This window comes from Pogoniulus pusillus, chromosome 5 (genome assembly GCF_015220805.1).
Source record: "Pogoniulus pusillus isolate bPogPus1 chromosome 5, bPogPus1.pri, whole genome shotgun sequence".
NCBI lineage: Eukaryota > Metazoa > Chordata > Aves > Piciformes > Lybiidae > Pogoniulus > Pogoniulus pusillus.
In genome coordinates this window covers 19497167-19517224 of record NC_087268.1, presented here as the reverse complement: position 1 = coordinate 19517224, position 20058 = coordinate 19497167, and the positions used below count along the sequence as shown (strand labels likewise).

The following is a 20058-nucleotide window of genomic DNA, read 5'->3' as shown; positions in this document are numbered from 1 at the left end:
CCTGATGAAACAAGAGGCCGCCCACTCGGGTTCTGGAGCAAGGCGTACAAAGGCTCAGAGACCAAGTATACCCCCACAGAGAAAGAAATCCTAGCTGCCTATGAGGGAGTCAGAGCTGCCTCTGAGGTGATTGGGACGGAGTCACCACTCCTTTTAGCTCCAAGGCTTCCAGTCCTGACTTGGATGTTTAAAGGGAAGGGTTCAACTCCGCACCATGCCACAGATGCCACTTGGAGTAAGTGGATGGCTCTGATAACTCAGAGGGCTAGGATGGGGACACTCGAGCGTCCAGGCATTGTAGAGGTCATCACCAACTGGCCAGAGGGCACTGACTTCGGAAAGCCAGCAGAAGAGAAGGCAGTGACCCGTGCCGAGGAAGCCCCCCCATACAGTGACCTTCCTGAGGAGGAAAAGGCATATGCTCTTTTCACAGATGGATCCTGCCGCCTGGTAGGCAGCAAGCGGAGATGGAAGGCTGCCGTCTGGAACCCCACACGCAGGGTTGCAGAGGCAAGAGATGGAGAAGGTGAATCCAGCGAGTATGCTGAGGTGAAAGCCATCCAGCTGGCCCTGGACATTGCAGAACGAGAGCAGTGGCCAATGCTATACATCTACACCGACTCATGGATGGTAGCAAATGCCTTATGGGGGTGGCTGAAGGAGTGGAAGAGAAATGATTGGCAGAGAAAAGGGAAGCCTATTTGGGCTGCTGACCTCTGGCAAGACATTTCTGCATGCCTGGACAAACGACCAGTTAAAATCCGACACATCAGTGCTCACATCCCAAAGAGCAGAGCCACTGAAGAACAGCAGCATAACCACCAAGCTGACCTGGCTGCCCACATCTGCCAGATTGACCTGGACTGGAAGCACAAAGGTGAACTGTTCTTAGCTCGGTGGGCACATGACTCTTCTGGCCACCAAGGAAGAGATGCCACATACCAATGGGCCCGAGACAGGTCCGTGGACATATCCATGGAGGCCATAACTCAGGTTATCCATGAATGTGACATCTGTGCCACCATAAAGCAAGCCAAGCGCATGAAGCCTTTGTGGTATGGGGGACGGTGGTCAAAGTACAGGTATGGGGAGGCCTGGCAGATTGATTACATCACTCTGCCTCGGTCTCGCAGTGGCAAGCAGTATGTGTTAACCATGGTGGAGGGAAGCACGGGGTGGCTGGAAACCTACCCAGTACCTCATGCTACTGCCCATAACACCATTCTGGGCCTGCAGAGCCACATCCTGTGGAAACACGGTACCCCAGAGAGAATAGAGTCAGACAATGGGACCCATTTCAAGAACCACCTTGTAAGCAACTGGGCAAAAGAGCATGCGATAGAATGGGTTTATCACATCCCATACTACCCACAAGCTGCAGGAAAGATTGAGCGACACAATGGCCTGCTGAAAACCACCCTGAAGGCTATGGGAGGTGGAACTCTCAGAAACTGGGAGAAGCACCTTGCAGAAGCCACTTGGCTGGTGAACAGCAGGGGATCAGTTAACAGAGCTGGTCCTGCTCAGTCTGCCCTAATGCCCATAGCTGAGGGAGATGGAGTTCCTGTAGTCTGTGAAAGGAATCTACTGGGAAAGACTGTGTGGGTTGCTCCTGCCTCTGGTGGGGGAAAACCTATCAAAGGGGTGGTATCTGCAGAGGGTCCTGGTCATACATACTGGGTAATGATGGAAACTGGTACTATCGAGTGTGTCCCTCAGAGAAATCTCTCTTTAGCTGAAAAGGTTTTGAAATCTCAGAGTTGATTCCATGTGTTCCAGATATTTCAGGTTATCGTGTATTATAGTTGTATAATAGTTGTATCATAGTTGTGCAATACTTGTATTATAGTTCATAAGGGGTTACAAGTTGTTTTTGTAGTTATACCCTCACCACTACACGGCGTCCAACAGAACCTACATCACAGCAGCAGCTATCCAGAGTCCTACAGCAGAACATCACACCACGGCGTCCAACCAGAACCCTGCATCTGATTCGTCACTGATGCCCTGCAGTGAGAGACTGTTCCTGATTTCCCTCCAGAGGATGTCTACAGCCATCTCATCCACACCTGTTCCCCTGATGCTAGACACCAAGAGACTGTTCCTGATGTTTTCTTCACAGAGGGAAAAGACTTTTTCCTGAGTTCCAACAAGAACTGTTCCTGTTTCACTGACTTTTCTTCCGTTCCTGTCCTGCTCACACCTCACCAACCTGCACCGGACCAGAGGAGCACATCACCTTGGGATACAGCCGGGGTCAGAGAAGGACTTCAAGAACTCTTAACCCATGGACACTTTTTTTTTCCCATCTTTGGAGAAGAAGACTGTTCGTAGGAAGGTGGAAGTGTGTGCTAGTTTGAAGCAAGCTAGAATGTTTTGGTAAAAGAACTAGATAACGGGCAGTGAAATGAAAACAATTGATGTCAACTTCTCTCACAGTCTCGCTGAGAACTCTGGGAAGAAGAAAGACTTTTTCTCCATTTTGTTTTTCTTCTCTTGCTTTTTGCCTTAGACCTGGTCACATCTCATTAACCCTGCTCCTACTAACCCTGCTCCCTAACCTCTTGGCTGCACCTCTCTTCTTCCTGAGAACTGGGGTAAGGTTGAGAGGGCCGGGGGAGGTGTTGGGGTGGTTTGAGAGCCCCTCCTGGGGACTCAGGTTTCTGGGAGGGGAATTGTGCTTTTGTATTGTTTATCCTTTGTATATTTCTGTATATAATTGTATATAACTGTATATATTGTAAATAGCTGCTTGTAAATTCTGCTAGCTGTAAATAAATTGCTTCATCTATATTCCCAGGGTCCGTCTGAGTTAGCTGGGGCAAATTCAAAAGTGTGAGGGGGCGGGGTAACCCCCAAACCATCACAAAGTGGTCTAACCAAGGGGTGGAATGTATAGGGTTAACACTCCTGGGGGAGTGACCCTGAACCTGACCCTAGGGGTCTTGGCCCCTCCCCAGGGATGGGCCACACTCCAGGTGATGGTTAGCCCACTCCCCCCACTTCCTGTGGTATAAAAGAGGAGCACTTCCTGCTCCTCATCCTCTTTTTCCTGCGTTCACTCATGACCACACACCCATACTGCATACCAGCACAACACGTGGCAGCCACGAGGCAGAGACACCATCACACTACTCGGGTTGTATCCATCCCTGTTTGTATTTTGCTGTTTTCCCTTCCTTATCCTTTGTAAACTCCCCTACCTCCAATACCTTTTTTTCTAAGTTATTGTTAAACTTTTCCTTTTAACTTCCAAATCGAGTGAGATTGATTTATTTGGGTGTCCCTACCTTTATCTCTCTCCCTGTCTTTTGGGGAAAGGAGGGGGAAGAGGGGAGGGCACTCTATAAATATATTCTATAAATTGTCATTGGGTCTAATAAATTTATAAGAGTCTCTGGGAACCTGCATTTGAACCCAAGACAGAGAAGCTCTTACTTCAGCCTCCTTTTCTCCAGGCTAAACAACCCCAGTTCTTTTCAGCTGTTCCTCACAAGACCTGTTCTCCAGACCCTTCACCAGTTTCACCGCCCCTTTCTGGTTCTTCTCCAGCACCTCAGTGTTTTCCTTGTAGTGAGGGCTCCAAAACTGAAGCCAGTACTCAAGGTGTGTCCCCACCAGTGCTGAGTGCAGGGCAACAGTCACCTCGCTGGACCTGGTGGTCACTCTGTTCCTGATACAGACCAGGATGCTGTTGGCCTTCTTGGCCACCTGAGCATTGAGAGGTTATGACTGATAAAAAGTAGCAGAGACACCCAAGATGATGTTCAATGAGGATGAAAGAGCAAATCCATGTGCCCATGGGCACAGTGGTTTTCAGCAGCCCCCTTAGCATCATGAAGATGTGTGTCCAGTAAGGATTTATAAAGATTGAGCATGCAAGAAGCATCCAAACCTCAGTCACTGGGACATGCATGACAAAAGCTCACATTTGTACCAGATTTGCTGTGCCTACAGTAGAAGAGATACATTCCTGTAGCTAAATCAAACAGTCTGCTCTGTTTTTATTCTGCTTTACAGATGTTGAGGTTGGTAGAGACCTTTGAGATGATAAAGTCCAATCATTCACCTAGAGCTCACCACTACCACTAAGCTACTACCACTAAACCATGTCCCTCACCACCACATCTACTGCCAACAACTTCAAAGCTACAACTGCAAAATTAAAAGGTGGTTGAATATAATAATGCCAGGTTGTTTCTCAAGAAATCAGGAAGGATAGATGACATGTCAATCCTTTGCCTCAGCTTTCACTTCCCTCACCCACATGGTATCAAAATAATAACAGAACAATGCCTCATTTGAGAAACCTTTATTTACATGACTAATATCCACCATATTAAACAAATATACAGCACTATGCTCGCAAATTAATGTTTTGCAAAGAGCTCTCTCTACTATTGCTGGTCAAAATTCCTCAATATGAGTGTCCATTAGGAATCTGAAGCTGTAGGAAGCTTGTCGTGCACGCAGTTGTGATGTCTCCCAGCAGGTGGAGGCATGCCGGAGCAGGACACTCTGCTGTTCTCCTGTGGCTGCCCAATCACCAGAGGAGATATTTTGAGGAGTAACGCAGGAGCCTCTGGCCTTACCCACAAAAAGGAAGAGGATAGAGCAGAGAACTCATAGACAACATGAAGAAAATAAGAAAACTCAGAATGTGGGACATGTGTAGCCTTGGCAAAGCCTCAGGAAGTTTGACTGCAAAGGACAATCCATCTGTAATTTAGGTAGTGGGAAGACCATAGTTAGCAAACCCATGTCTTTAGCCTGGTAAAGGCTGTGCCCAGAGATCAGGTGTTCACAGTGAGTGCCAGGCAGGGGGGTGCTTTGATTTTGTGCCCTATAGGTAGTATAGCTTTGCTCACATCAGATGTTTTTTTCCTGGCCAGCTCTTTATCCAGTCACCACCTAGCCGTATTTGGTCATATTATGGGCAGTAAAAGGCCTGAGATAAAACCAGAAGACTGTGGGACTGGTAAGACGCCTCTGTCAGAGGACAAGGCTGGGGAGAAAGCATATTGCAGGTCTGAACTACTTCAGTTCATGCTGCTATGTCAGTAGTGAGGTCTGTGGTTCTCCTTCCTGAGGTATGTGATGAAACATGGTGACGCAAATAGAAATGTATCCACACAGCCTTAACCTACATGAATGAGAAAATAAGTCTGAGGGACAACACAATGTTGTCATGAAATGTGTTTTCTAGTAGAACTATGCTGGAAAAATCATTGCAGAGGTGAAGTGAGGCTCCTTTCTTGGCTGGGTGAGAGGTACACACACACTGTTTAGTACTGACCCTGAGCTGCCATGGCTTTAAACATATTATATCACAAGAGTTGAGTGTACTTCCTATTTCTGCATAGGATATGTCTTGTTTGACACCGAGAATTGCAGCTCATGCTTGGAAATCATGGAATCATAAAATCAGTCAGGGTTGGAAGGGACCACAAGGATCATCTAGTTCCAACCCCTCTGCCATGGGCAGGGACACCCTAGAGCAGCTATGAGTCTTCTGCTTTCATTTTAGGCTTTTGTAGTCTAGTTTCAACCTCTGCTAGGACATAAAACTTGGACATATAGCTACTAAAATTCCCTCCTTTTTTGGTAAGAGGTACCACAGTGCATGGGCCTGCAAACAACCCACTTACAAGGCCTGCAGGCTTCCAGTGAGGTTTTTCAAGCTAAGCTACCTGGGCTGTCCAGAATTGACTTCAGCACTCTCAGTGAAGCTTTCCAGTAACTGGTCAGTTCTGCTGTTAGGACATAGGCCTACACCACTTGAGTGGTGATGGTTTTCAACTTGCCACCTATATCCAGAAGGACAAATAAATTGCTTCCAAGGGAGGACACAGAGCAGCTCAGTGTAGCGCAGCTCTAAGAGCCAAGAGATATGCTCTCTGAAGCCCTCATGAAATGTGCAGATCAATATGGTGCCAATGAGAACATGGTCACACAAAAAGCTTTGCAAGCTGTGTAGTCCCACCCGAGCAAGGCTAAAATCAGAACTCCATTTTATGGACCACCTGAATTAGCTCTGCAGGGACTGAGGGAGGGCAAATTGCTCTCTGATGATGTCACTGCAGTCCTGGTGATTCCCAGCTAGCAATAGATGAGATGTTAGGCTGGAGAATGTTCTTCAGGAGATCACCCTAGTTCTTCTTGTAAATTGAAAAGTCAAGATAGACTTATTTCTAGACTAGAAGTAAGATGCTAGAAGGACATAAGATGTAAAGAGGAAAGAAGAGAAAGATCTGTTGTAAGAGAGAGAGAACATGTGTCTGCGAGGTCTTCACTCATAACTTTCACTTCAAAGTCCCAGAGTTTTAAAGGCATCTCGCAAATCATCTACTTCATACAGTGGCTGCAGGACAAAATATGAATGAGAGGTAAGTTGTCAAGTGAGCAGGGACCTATGAAGATGGGAAAGGAGGAAAGAATGGAGGGAGATGGGATGAGAGGTGGAAGAAGGGGGAGAAAATTAGGAGATACAAAGAAAGCTGGGTGAAATATTAATGAGGGACATGGAAGGTGAAGACACAAAAATGAATGAAATGGCAGTTGGCAGAGAAGGGTTAGCAAGAGCAGAAAGGAACTAAAGTAAGGAAGAAGCTGAGGGGAAGAGGCACTGAAAGGAGAAGGGTCTCACCAGGAGGATCCGTCTAAGTTTCCTAGACAGATGGACAGAGTTTTCATGCAGTCCTTCCCAGGCTTTGAATGTTTTTTCCCTGTTCTCCACAAACGTGTTCCAGCAGTAGAAGTAGTCTGTACAAGGCACAAGGGAGTTAAGAGTGCTCAAGACTGCCTCTTCTAGGATCATGAAACCATCACATCCTGCTATCATCTTTTCTGTTCCTTGTTCCTGCTCCTCCCACCCTCCAGGGTCTTCCTAACCCCTGATAGATTTCTGCCACCTCTTTCTTCCATGCACATCTCACCTTTGAAGGTCATGATGGCAATCTGAGCCCCTGCCCTGTGCAGGCGCCTCAGCCCCTCCGGCTCTGCCTTGCGGTCCTCACAGAAGTAGAGGCGAGCAGTGAAGATGCGCAGGGTCAGGTTGGGATAGGTGCGCAGGAAGTCAGCCACATGCCGGGCACAGTCGTAGCAAGGGCTCCAGGAGGTAAACCAGGTGATACGGTAGCAACGACCCGGGTCCAAGTTCCAGGCCGAGATGTAGCGCAGGAAGAGCACCTCCACATGACAACCCATCTTCATGAAAGAAGGAAAGAAGCAATGAGGGGCAGAGAGTTAAGAGAGGTGAGGAGGGAGATATGAACTGGATGGCACATGAAAGAGGAGAAATGAGGTGGAAGGTATGTCCCAGGGTAAGAGGCACAGAGGTATGTGGAAGACTGGATGGAATGCATTGATGCATGGGAGCATCCAAGAGGAATAGATGGGAGCCAAGCGGAAAAGGAGGCAAACATAACGCAGCAGAGAGTATGGATATCTTCTTGGTAACATACTTAGGGGTAGCATAAAGTACAGGTTTACCTGGAGACTGCATCTCTCAAATAATACATTCTACTGCAGTGTCCATGCTTGTGGATGTATCTGTTAGTTGCCTGCATTGTTGCTGTGTCTCTCCTTTCCCTGCTGCTTCATCTGCCTCAGCATGGATAAAAGAAGAGGATGCCAAAGTGTTTCCTGTACCTTATTGCGCAGATATCCAAAGTCCAGGGAGCAGGAGGTGGCACTGTCACGGCGCTTTACAACATAGCAGAGATAGGTTTCACGACGGCCTTTGGCCCAGCGCAAGTTCTTGAAGTTGTAGAGGAAGAGTTTCCTTTTCATCAGGAGGCTGCAGGAGAAGGTAAGAGAGAACTGACATCAGCTCCACCCTGGAGCCAGCAGCTGGCCATGTCTCTGTTGAGAGCTCAGCACCAACAATATCCTCCTTATGTCCAGGCATCTCACTACGAGAAGACCAGCAGTAATTTGCACGCAATAAAGGGGAAAGATGTGACTGTGGGGATAAAGCAGGTGACTTTGTGAGTGGGAACAGCAAGTGAATTAGTAATTATCAGTCAAACAGCAGCTAGCTGGGTAGAGTGTGAAAACAACTGCAAATATCCAAAAGATAGACACCAACGAGGGAAAAGGACGAAGGTGGCTGAGAAGACCCGGGGAAGTGAGAGGATCTGGAGTACAGTCATAGGAAAACATTATTTTTCCTCCATGAAAGCCTGAAAAGCCACTGGGGCAAGGAATGGATCAAATTAGAGTCTCTTCAGAGAATGCTGGAAAGAGATCCTTTCCAACATTGCCCAAAAGAAAAGCACAGTTGAAAGTGAGCAAGGCTAATGGCTTGGGTAAGGTGCTGGCAGGATATGCAGTGGGGTAGGAACACTGACACCTTGCCAAACATAAGCACCACTCCCACATTAAACAAATATTGAGACTTGGGGGAGGGAGGTGCTGCGCCCATGCCCAGGGAGGAGGAGCACAGGGAGGATAAAGTAGCACAAGCCATATCTAACAGCCTCGCTGCCACACAGGCAGCTGAGAACAGCTGTGTTCACTGAGGTGAGATACTAATCACGCCCCCAGCGATGCAAACCAGAAACGACCGCATTAAAAATAGCCATGTCCTTTGTCACCTTTTCCCTTTGATGCCCTGATGTTCAGCGGGGAGATGTGGGTAAGCTGAAGTGATATTGAGCTGGGTTTTCTGGGAATTCTCCAGTGAGTGTAGGAAAAGGTAATTTCGGTTTGGTAGGATTTTAAATCTGATATAAATCTGAGTCTAAGCAATACAAACAGCCATTATTGATTGGCCAGTGTTACCCAAAAGCCTGAGCACTGTTGAGCACTTAATCTCTAGCTGTCAGTGGCATGATCGGAACTCCTGTCCATTGTGCACCCTCACACACAGCCACAGTATGACAGAATTTTGTTATTGACTACATGGGCTTTATTCTCCTGTAGCATACCACATTGCACCCTGCATCTCTCCAAAGAGAGGCACATTCGTTCCACAGATAGGCAAGCCACCTTCTTCCTTCAATGTCACCCTCAGCCTGCAGTGCAAAAACGCCTGTCCTGCTCATATACAAAGAACAAGCACACACACATAGTTATGTCAGTCTTTATGGGGCCAGGCTCTTCTCCGTGGTGCCCTGTGACAGGACAAGGGTCAATGGCACAAACTAGAACACAGGATATTTCACTTGAACATAAGGAAAAGCTTCTTTCCTGTGAGGGTGCTGGAGCACTGAGCAGGCTGCCCAGAGACATTGTGGAGTCTCCTTCTCTGGAGGCTTTGAAAACCCACCTGCACATCTTTCTGTGCAATCTGATCTAGGTGACTGCTTTAGCAGGGGAGTTGGACTGGATGATCTCTGGAGGTCCCTTCCAACTCCTACTAGTCTGTGATTATATGGACATGCTCCTACAGAAGCAGATCATATGGATTTTTGGCATGTCTCCTAGAAGAAATCCACAGATAAGGCAAGGCTTTAGAGAGTCCTGCAAACACTCAGAGGATAAAGATACTAAACCTTTTCTCTCAGATGGTTCTTTGAGGTCTGTCCTGTAAACACAGCAAAAGCCATGCTCTGCTGGGCTTGCAGATTGTGTCAGGAGAAGAGGACAAACTGCTACCACTGCATTTCATCACCCTGGCATGTGTGCCTGTGTTTTCCATATATCCACTGTGTGTTCCCCAACATCAATTTCACTTTATTTCTCACACTTAGAACTGTTCCACTTCCTACCACCTTAGACTTGACCTGATTTCCCTGTGTTTGTCCCAACATTACAAGCACCTATGTATATTCCCTAATATCCACAAACATACACACACATATATATTGTCCCCCTCACAAAACTGTTAACCAGGGGTTAACCATATAAGCCAGGTGAAAAACAATGACAAGGAAAGATCATTTCCACACATTAGAAGCTTCAGGGAAAACAGACTTTCCCTATTTCTTTTTTCTCTTAGTTTTTTTTTGTGAGGTTTTGGGCAAACCTATTCGCTTTCAAAATGCTTCTGATTTTTCTCACTTCTTCCCATTTTGCTCTGTTTAACGGTTTTGTCCCTGTAAAGCTGCACAAGACTGCAAACCCAGAAGAACAAAATGATAATCACCTGGGGTATTTTTCAGTATCAGAACAAAGTGAAGACAATTTTGAAGCATGGAAGCCATACGTTCAGATAGAAATGTTCATTAACATCAGCTCCTGTTTTCCCTTCTCTCTGGCGTTCACTGTCTCTGGGCTTTCTTTGCTAGGGAAGATTTCAGAATGTGTCTGGTATGAGAAGAAGAATGACCATTCAGATGTGGGGAGCAACTGAGCAAATGGTTAGTTATGAGCTGCTTGATACATGTGCAGCTCCAAGAGCTAGATCATAGCTCAAGGGAAAGCAGCAAAGAAGACACAGGAGCTGTGGTTATACCTAACCACTGAAGGCGGCTCAGCAGAGACCTTCTCCTCAAATAAAGATTAATGAAGCCAACCCTCAGGGGCTCAAAAGCCCCTGAGTATGTGAATAACATGTGGTTGTGGAGAGATATTAGTGATAATTAGCTGGCAGGGTAATTGCAGTGCAAGTATAGTAATACAGTGCTGGAAGAGTCTGTTTACAAGCACAAGTGTGTGAGCAGCAGAACAGAGAGTAAGACAAATCTGGTGCAAGAGAATGAAGAGGTTAATAAGGAAAGTGGGCAGGTGCTTAAGCAGCAGATAGCATCTAGAAGTTTATCTTTCTGTGACTTGTTAATTTTTTTTTCTAGAGAAGAAAGAATGCAAAGGAAAACAGTCATGAGAAAGAAATGACAGAAAGAGAGTAGAGTACAAAGTGGTGGCCAGTCAAAGTGAAAGAATGACAGAGGCAGAGATGTAAGGTCCAAGAGCAGGATGGGGCAGAACATTAGATCACTGAGTCAGATGGGGAAAGGGGCACTAAACAGAGAGATGGTTAATTCTAAGGGAAAGATCTTAATTTCTTATATAAGCAAGAAACTGAAGAGACTCGTTTTACCTGTCCATGACTGTCAGGGTGTCTCTCAGGTGATGGGATTACAAAGTTTTCTTGCAGGTTCTGTCTGCGCAGCCCTCTGACTTGATGTAGAATGATGTGACTGTGCCCTGTGTTCCCTCCCCATTTACTCCTACCTATCCCCTGCTGGCTTTCATCAGGGTGTGGCTGAGGGAGGAGTTAGCCAGGTCTCTGGATCTGCAGGAGGTGAAGAGCAGAGCTGAAATGCAAAGGAGCATCAGTTCTGAAAGATGCTCAGCACCCATTGGTCACCTCGCCCGCAGCACTCCCTGTTAAGTCCTCCCCATCAGGCAAAATTATTCTGAATTAATAGCAGTAACACAACAAGGCAGGAAGCATTGTCTAGTGGTTAGAGGGGGCCTGGGAGCACATTCACCGCTGTCAATGTGGGCAAAACCACACTATCCCTCCGGGCCTCAGGTCACACAGCTGTGCAGTGAAGACAGTGACTCTGCCCTGCCCCACGGTGCAGGAACCTCTGTGCAGCACTCTGCAGCCACTCAGCTGGAAGGAGCTCAGGGAATACCCAACTTCCCTCTTCTCTTCCTCTGTGTACTCCCTAAAAGGCCCAGCAGTTGCTTTGCAGCACGGCACAACACTGAAAGTGTGTGAAGAGTGAGAGTGATCCGGGGCTTGATATGGAGCCTCTGGTCCTGCTTTGACACCTGAACATGACCATGGGTACCTGAAGCGTGTCAATACACTAGGTAGTGGTGGTAAACCTGAACTGCAAAGCCGCATGTGGAAGACTAGTGAAGAATAACTCAGTTGTTTACCTCATGCTTGGGTAGTTCTTAATTTTTTCTCTGCTTGATTTATTTTCATCATTAATTTTACTGGCTTCCAGTGTGCTAGGGCTGTGTGTGAAACCGGTATATGCAAAAACATGAAAAGGAGATATGAGTCACCAGAGCAGAGCAGATGACTTGCTAGCCCAGCACACTGAGAGTGCTTGGCTTTGAGAGTGGCTTTTCCTTCAGAAAAAAGGGAAGTCCAGGGCTGGGCTGTCCTGCTCCTTAGGGAAATATCTGGCTCGGGCATGCACTCAACAAATTCACATTTTTGCAACTGTATTGATCTCAGGAGCTGTGGCAACTGTCCTCTGAGAATCTGACTCCTAGTGTTTGACCAAAGCTCGCAATAATTGAAAATCCCTGTCCTATCTATCAGTGTCAAAGGGGACACCCCTGCTAATGAAACACCTGTCCTCTTTTGCCCTAGCAGCACCTTGGGACCAAACTCCTAGGACAGACCAAGAGTCATTTTGTTACTCTTTCATACTATTTTTTTTCTTTTACTCAAGTTAGGAGGATGCTTGTTGCACAGCATCCTTTTATAAATGAAGGCAAAAATAAAAGCAATGCACCCCAGGAGATCTGCTTCTTAGAGATCACAACTGTTTATGAATCATCAGATAAATTAAGGTAGTTTCAGCTTCATTCTTGTTCTGGCTCCTGATTTCCATAGTTAAAAGCTTGCTGATTTTTTTACATAACATTTTCTGCTCTGAAAGGAATCAAGAACTATTTTCATGGCCAGGTCTTCTCCATAAATTACATTTGTGTGTAATACAATGATTTTCTCAAAGGTTTAACATGTCAGGTCTCATAAAATGTTTAACTACTTCCTTCCTCTGGTTCTGCCCGTAAGTGGACTTAATTCCTCCATCAGATCTCTTCCATAAATGATGACAGCCTCTTTGCTCTCCACAGAGATAAAAAGGAAAGAACAAGCAAATGATCAGATGAAACCTATTTACATCACTCTTTGGTGGGGCTCTCAGGCCTAAACACTGATGTAAGCTTTCTTATGTCCTTCATTCTGACCAGTAACTTTCCTCACGCCAGAGATGTGAATGCACAAAGTCAGTGGCAGCAATTCCCTGCCTCTATCTCCAATCACCAGAGCAGAAATGCACTGGCATGGATGTGTTCTTATTCCTCATAGCAAGTCTAGGGAGACATTCAGCTCATATGTAGTTCTGCCAATAGTAAGAGCTGCAGTCACCTGGCAAACCAAGATCTTGCTCATTAGCAGATCTCACCTCTGCTCTAGTTAAAAAGAAAAAATAGTTTGGAAAACCATTGAAAGGTTGCTGATGCCTGATAAAATTGCCAGTCCTGCTTCCTCCCTGGCTGTAAATTGCCAAATACTTGAGGTACAGTGGGATCCTTTTGGCTATGAGGAGAGATACTGACCACTTTCTTCCTTTCTGCTCAGTGCACTTCTTTGGAGAATGAACTGGTCATGGGAGAGGAAAAAAACAGTGCTGAAAATCACTCAATCTCTGTTTCGGGTTAACGCCTGGGTCAGTTACAGTTAAAGGCTAGTAGGAAAGGCTAGGAAGGGTCCTGTGCTGATGTGTTTGGACACCACTCCAGCTTATGAGGATCACAGAAGAATGTTCTAGCATCCCTTCAGGAGTCTTATGCTTGGGGCTCTGTTCCCTGTCTTGAAGTGGGAACCACAAATAACACCAGGCTGAAGAGCAGTATATGGGGGCAGAGGACTATCACCATTACCGTTGTTACTAAAGATTCAGAAAGCAAACTGCCAAGAAATCAGAGAGCAAACTTGTGGTGAATAATTCAGAGTAATTATGGGGTCCCAAAGCAGAGGAAATGTTCCTTGTTTAGTCAACAGGAAGCTGTATGTTGGTGTGTGCTTATATATATATATATATATAATTTTTTTTTTTCCATTCACACTTTGCTCAGAAATTGCATTTTGAAAAAAAGCAGCAGCATCACCAGTTGGTTGGTTCTTATAGCCAACACCAGAAACGCTGACACCTGTTTCCCCTCAGTTCAAGAGAAAACCTCAAGCAGAAAAACTTTCTATGTTAAACAAGTGCTGCTACACCAAAGACACTGATTTGCAGAGATGTCAAGCAGGGGAACTTGAAGCCAAGTTCCTTGCAGCTAGACACAAGCAAATAAATAAGCTGATGTGCTTATCAGGACCAGGGAAGTCATTGTCCTCCTGTATTCAGCATTGGTGAGGCCACACCTTGAATACTGGATTCACTTTTGGGCCCCTCACAACAAGAAAGATTCAGATGCTGGAGAGGGTCCACTGAAGGACAGCAAAGCTGGTGAAGGGTCTTGTGAGGAGTAGTTGAGAGCTCTGGGGTTGCTTAGTCTGGAGAAAAGAAGGCTGACTGGAGAGTTTCTTGGTCCCTGCAATTACCTTCAAGGAGGTTGGAGTGTGGTGGAGTACTGGTCTCTTCTCTGTAGTAACAAGTGACAGGACAAGAGTAAACAGCCTCAAGTTGCATCAGTGGAAGTTTGAGTTGGATATTTGTGCTAATTTGAAGCTAGTTAGAATGTTTTGGTGAGAAGAACTAGATTACAGGCTGTAAAAAGAAAACAATGGTGATGTCTACTTCGCTCACAGTCTTGCTGAGAAGTATGGGAACAAGAAACAAAAACATTTGATAACACACACTCGGCACCATTTTCACTCTCACTGGGGCTACTGGCTGGGCTGCATCTCTAACCTCACCCTCCATTTTGGCTAATCCACTTTGCTTCTTAACCTCTTGGCCGAACCTCCATTCTTCCTTGGGACTGCGGTAAGGTTGAGAGGGGTAGGGGGAAGGTGAAGGGGTGGTTGAGAGCCCCTCCTGGGGACTCAGGTTTCTGGGAGGGGAGTTGTGTTTCTGTATTACCTTTTACTTTGTATATTTCTGTATATAACTGTATATACTGTAAATATCTGCTCGTATATTGTGCCAGATGTAAATATAAGCTTCATTCATATTTCCAGAGCCGGAAGAGTCTAGTCTGGGTGATTTATAAAGTGGGAGGGGGTGGGGAACACCCAAACCGTCACAATATTAGAAGAAACTTCTTCCTTGAAAGGGTTCTCAAAGTCTGGAATAGGCTTCCCAGGGAGATGGTTGAATCTCCATCCCTGGAAGTATTTAAAAGATGCAGAGATGTGGTGCTGAAGGACATGGTTTAGCACCAGTCTTGGTAGAATTAGGTAATGGTTGGACTCAAAGATCTTAAACATCTTTTCCAACTGAAATTATTCTATGATTCTAAGTACAGATAGACTAATATGCTTATTTAATACAAGCATATTAAAGCATTTGTTTCTTATAGCCATGTTACACTATACTCATTCCATGTAGATTCATCATCCTATTTTGAATGATAGCCTCAAAACAGAGGTAATGCACCTTTGCCAGGCAGACTGCTCCCATTGCTCCAGTTCATAGTATGAAAACAAGTTTTCTCTAAATGTAGGGGCAATATTCTATGCAGGATGTAGCACTGTCTTTCACGGTTTGGAATATGCAGCACCGTAGAGATAAATGAAAGCTGTGAGGACACTTCTGATGCAGTCATCTCTAGGGGAGGCTGTGATAGGAGCTTGCAAATGCCAATTTAAAGCTCTATGTGGTGAGTGTCATTGAAGCAAAGTTAGATTAAAGCAGAGTCTCAGGCTATGAAAGGGAAGTGGGAAGGGGAGAAGATAGGAGTTTAGGATATGTGGGTGTGGGGGTTATGAAACCTTGGACCACTGTGCTGTGTACTGCTGCAGGACTGTAGATAGTGCCACTGATGGAGAATTGCAGGTATCTGGTTGTAAGATGTGCATTTTACTAGTAATTTGGCTTTCCATGCTTGCAGTGCAAAGCACTTACTCAGAGATTTGACTCAACAGTTTATTTTTGTTCTGCTGTTTTTCTTATTTTGGTTCTGGATGATAAGACAAATTGGGGTGAAACTATTGAATCGAGAACATATTTTTCAAGCACAATCTTGTGAATGCCTCTCAGTATTGCCCCACAGCTCTCTGCTTGCCCAGACTGAGACTTCTTTGAAGAACTAATGAACCTTAATCCTGCCTCTGTGACCCTACAATTCTCCTCTCTCTCCCTATATTAATTCCCCCCACTTTGTCTCTAGGCAAGCAGCAGTTCCATCTCAGTGTACTGGTGACTGATAGCTGTTGGGATCAGCAGCAGGAAGTGAGAAGGGGGATGAGTTGTTTGAGGAGTTTGAGCCCTAGTGAATGAGTTCCTCATCATGAACATATGTAAAAAATGTCACCAACTTGCACTGAATGTCTACAAGTGTCTTCTCTAGCTTGAGGCTGTAGCATGTATGGCAGATTATCTCACTGACACCAATAAAAACAAAGTCTATGATCAAACCAGAAGACATCTTCCTCATGCTGAGAGCTGAGAGTGGGGAAGAATCCACCAGACCTGCTTTCACCTTGCTGCTCCCATGACAGTACAGGCAGCTCCACACTCCAGCATGCCCAGCTCATTTGACTTGGCTTCTGACTCCACATTGCACAAAACTGGAGAACAACCTCTTTTTGCACAGGGAGCTGCAGGCTGTTGCAATGCTGCTCTGTCCTCCTATACCTCGGCCCCTTGATCTGGATACCTCAAAATCAGCTCTTCCCCCCTTCTTATAATGGAAGTCAATGTCTCCATATCTCTACAACTATCACGGGGAGAAACTCAGTTTTACACCACAGTTTTTCACAATGAGACTCACCCTCCAGCTGTGGTTACGGTTTCACAGACCAAAGTTGCCTGTTATTAGCTCTTGTTTGTGCAGTTGCTGCAACTCATGCTACTCCCTGCAAAAAGCTTGCACCTGGGGCCTCGGTGGGAAATTCTGATTTTAATTTCCCTGTCTTTGGCAAAGTCCTTTGCTGCAGAAGCTGGCAGAATTAAGGTCTGTCCCAACACCTTGATTGTCTTTCAGGGGGCCCAGCGCTCTTGGCAATGTGGGTATTAGTGGGAGAGCCATCCTGAGGCCGATGAAGGGAGAAAGAAGAGAGAGAAAAGTGTTTTCTAATTGTATGATTTGAACCTCTTTCTTTGCTATGATATTTCTGCTGCCTTCCTTGTTTGCTCCCCAGTTTCTGCTGTAAGCAGTGAGGTGCAAGTGGTGACATGTTTGAGACAGCTGTGAACTTCTCAGCTAATTTAATTGAATTTAAAAATGTCTTTTAATGTTCCAGCAAAAAGTATATTCTGCTTGGATGAAAAGGCTGGTAGAAGCTGATAGAAAGCAGAGGAGAGAAAGAAGAGGAAGAAAAGAAAGGAGGAAAAAAGAACCTGTGAAAACATTGAGCATGAATTATTATTCTGAGAAATTTTAATTCACTGATGCACACTGGTTTTAGACAATACTTATAGCATTACTTTTGTTTTACACTCAGATGTGGTTCCAAAACAATTCTATTTCAATTCTTGCATCTACACATGCAACCAGTTAATTTCCCTTTGTCAAATCTGTACTCAACAAGGGGACACTGTGGTCACTCATCTCTTCTATAAAAGTTCTGTGCAGTTACAGGAACCCTAGAGCCGAACAGGCACATTTACTCTCAGGTGGCTCACTTGGTCCCATCCTGAATTGGACAACTGGTGACTGCTCATGAGTTGGATTGGCAAAAATTTACCTTGAAGTGGTACCCCTGGGGACTCTCAGGGAACAGAAAAGGCAAAAGAACTTGCAAGAACTATGAAGAGTTCAGATGCTTTTCCAAAGGTAGATCAAAGGGAAACTACAAAAGTACTAGCTGGTGGACAGGGAAGCCAAGAGACATGATGGTGCTGAGCTCAACAAGAGGTGATTAGAAAATTACTTCTGACCACACCACACCAGGCAGAAATGTTTTTGAACCCTTGCTCTACAGGAAAGACCAAGACAAAGGCTATGGAAGAAAGCAGGTTTCATTTGTTAATCCATAACAGTGGCCAACTCGGCTTGCTCCAGCTGGTCTGTGCTATTTGGGTACCAGACAAGAAGCAGTGAAGTGTAAGCATTTTCTGTTGGGTGTGTCTTCTAATACTGTCTGAATTTGGTGCTACAAGAGAACCGTCAGAGCAGTAAGCCCTACATGCCTTCAGCATGGAAAGGCTTTGTAGGTACAAGGCAACAAATGCAAGAGGTAGGATGCTAATGTGTGAGCCCAAAACTTTGATCAAGACATCATGTTGGTAGGTTGTGTTGGCTATTGTGTTTGAAACAAGTGGGTTGGAGTAGATGATCTTCAGAGATCCCTTTCAACCCTTACCACTCTGTGACTCTGTGTAACTGCTGCTGCATGTGCCAGTGCTGCTCTAACCCCTAAAGCATTGGCTAAGAATCCAGAGAAGGTGGCAAGAAGATCCAAATCCTCCAAGTCTCTAGCCTCCAGGGGATCTGATTATAAGAAAAATTATTATCTCCAAGAAGCACAGAAAATCTTTCTGTCACAACTATGGGACGAAACTGAAGACTATGCAGTGCAGAAAGACAACAGCTGCATCAGACGGGGGCTCAGCAGTACTTCCAGCTCCTTTAAATTCGGTAACAAGCCAAGACGACAGCAAGGGCCAAGACCCACTTGAGCCTTGACTGGCACCGATGAGAAGCCCAGATTAGCCGTGGCTGTGAAGGAAATTCTACAGAAAGCCATTACATGGCAGCTGCCAAGGCCAATAAAGCAATGAAGAGCTTAGAGGGTATGAAAGCTGACAGACCAAAAAGCAAAGATACAGCTAAGAGCAAACCAGTGAAACCCAAAGCTACCAAACTCTGAGGCAGAGATATTGAAAGTGGTCTCAGGTTGAGAAGGTGGTGCATGCTATATGTGCACAGAATATCCTGCTTCAGACCGTAGATCCTTTAATCGGACTACTGATTTCCATCCTGTTTTGCGTTTTTAAAAATGCAGCTTCCCAAATGAAGCTGATTAATTATAATAGTTAAAATTCCTTATTTTGCAATACAACTCAGACTCTGTATGAATTAAATGTTTCTCCTTGCCATTTTCTTCAACAGTCTGCAGCAGTATTATAGGGGAGATGAAGACAGCCTGCTGAGAGGTGCACAGCAAAAAGAAGAGAGGGAACAGATGGAAGCTGCAGAGCCGATAGAGAGCGCAGCAGACATTGCTTTGCTTAAACTCTGACTTTCTGCTCTGGCTTTGCTATTTCACGGACCGGGAGGACCTACAGGTAGGCAGGGGGGGTCAGCAGGGTTGTGATCTCGCGGGATTGAGCGGGGCTGTAGCGCAGGCTTGTGACGTCTGCCGCGGGAGGTTTAAAAACCCACTGGGGCGGCGCGTGCGATGCCATTTTGGCTGCAGAGCCTGCCCGCAGCTAGGATTTTTTTTTTTTTTTTTGGTCTGTTTATAACTGTCAGTAACACTGTGCACCATGTCTGTCACTCGCACGATGAAGGGCAGAAAAAGCATGTGCACCCAGACAGATTTGGCCCAACAACACACAGGAGTCCAGGCTACTGGCTGCAGGGAGTGCTGGAGCCTGTCACTTGCCATAGAGGGAGAAGGGGTGAACAATTGTGTCAGGCGTGAGCAAGTGAACTTTCTCCTCACCTTGGTGGCAGAACTGAAAGATGAAGTAGCTGAGCTGAAGGATGAAGTATCCAGGCTGAGGTCAATAAGGGAAAATGAAAGGGAGCTGGATCTGTGGGAGCAGGCCCTGCAGATCGCCCCTGCTAAGGGAACTGTTCCTGGAAACAGGGAGGGATGGGTACAGGTCCCTGTCAGAAGCAGCAAGGGAAACCCATCCCAGCCCTCTCCTCCTCTTCCATTGCCCTTGCACAACAAGTATGAGGCCCTGCATGCAGAGGGCAGGGAAGATGAGAGGGCTGAGGAGCAGCCATCTGGGATGATGCCTAAGGTGGAGCAGTCCCCACCAACTGTAGTTACTAGCTCCCCAAAAACAAAGAAAAAGAGAAGGGTTATACTTGCTGGGGACTCTGTCTTGAGAGGGACTGAGGGACCCATTTGTCATCCCAACCCATCCCACAGGGACGTCTGCTCCCTTCCTGGTGCCCAGGTTAGGGACATCACCAGGAGACTCCCAAACCTAACCCAGCCCTCTGATTATTACCCTTTGCTGGTAATACAGGCTGGCAGTGATGAGATCGAGAAGAAGGGCACCAGGGCAATTAAAAAGGAATTTAAGGCCCTGGTGAAATTGATAGATGGGGCGGGAGCACAGGTGGTGTTCTGCTCAGTTCCCTCTGTGGCAAAGGAGTTCACAGAGAGGAACAACAGAACCTATG

The 20058-nt window shown here is 45.9% G+C and overlaps 1 protein-coding gene across 1 annotated transcript; it reads right to left on the bottom strand.

The window, feature by feature from the left end:
• Positions 1–6307: 6307 nt before the first annotated feature.
• AICDA (activation induced cytidine deaminase) lies at positions 6308–19103 on the bottom strand. Its single transcript, XM_064143944.1, has 5 exons — positions 18982–19103; positions 7651–7798; positions 6936–7206; positions 6647–6762; positions 6308–6361 (listed from the first exon to the last, which is right to left on the bottom strand). The coding sequence occupies exons 1-5, from the start codon at positions 19101–19103 to the stop codon at positions 6308–6310; spliced, it is 711 nt and encodes a 236-aa protein (XP_064000014.1).
• Positions 19104–20058: the final 955 nt, after the last annotated feature.

Bases quoted from the DNA above. Each gene is read 5' to 3' on its own strand.
- AICDA (XM_064143944.1), bottom strand. From the start codon at position 19,103: ATGGCATCGCACGCGCCGCCCCAGTGGGTTTTTAAACCTCCCGCGGCA. The intron at 7,799-18,981 runs GTAGGTCCTCCC...CTTCTCCTGCAG, and splicing joins CTGACCCCCCCTGCCTACCT to CCTCCTGATGAAAAGGAAAC. The intron at 7,207-7,650 runs GTACAGGAAACA...TCTTTCATGAAG, and splicing joins TTGGATATCTGCGCAATAAG to ATGGGTTGTCATGTGGAGGT.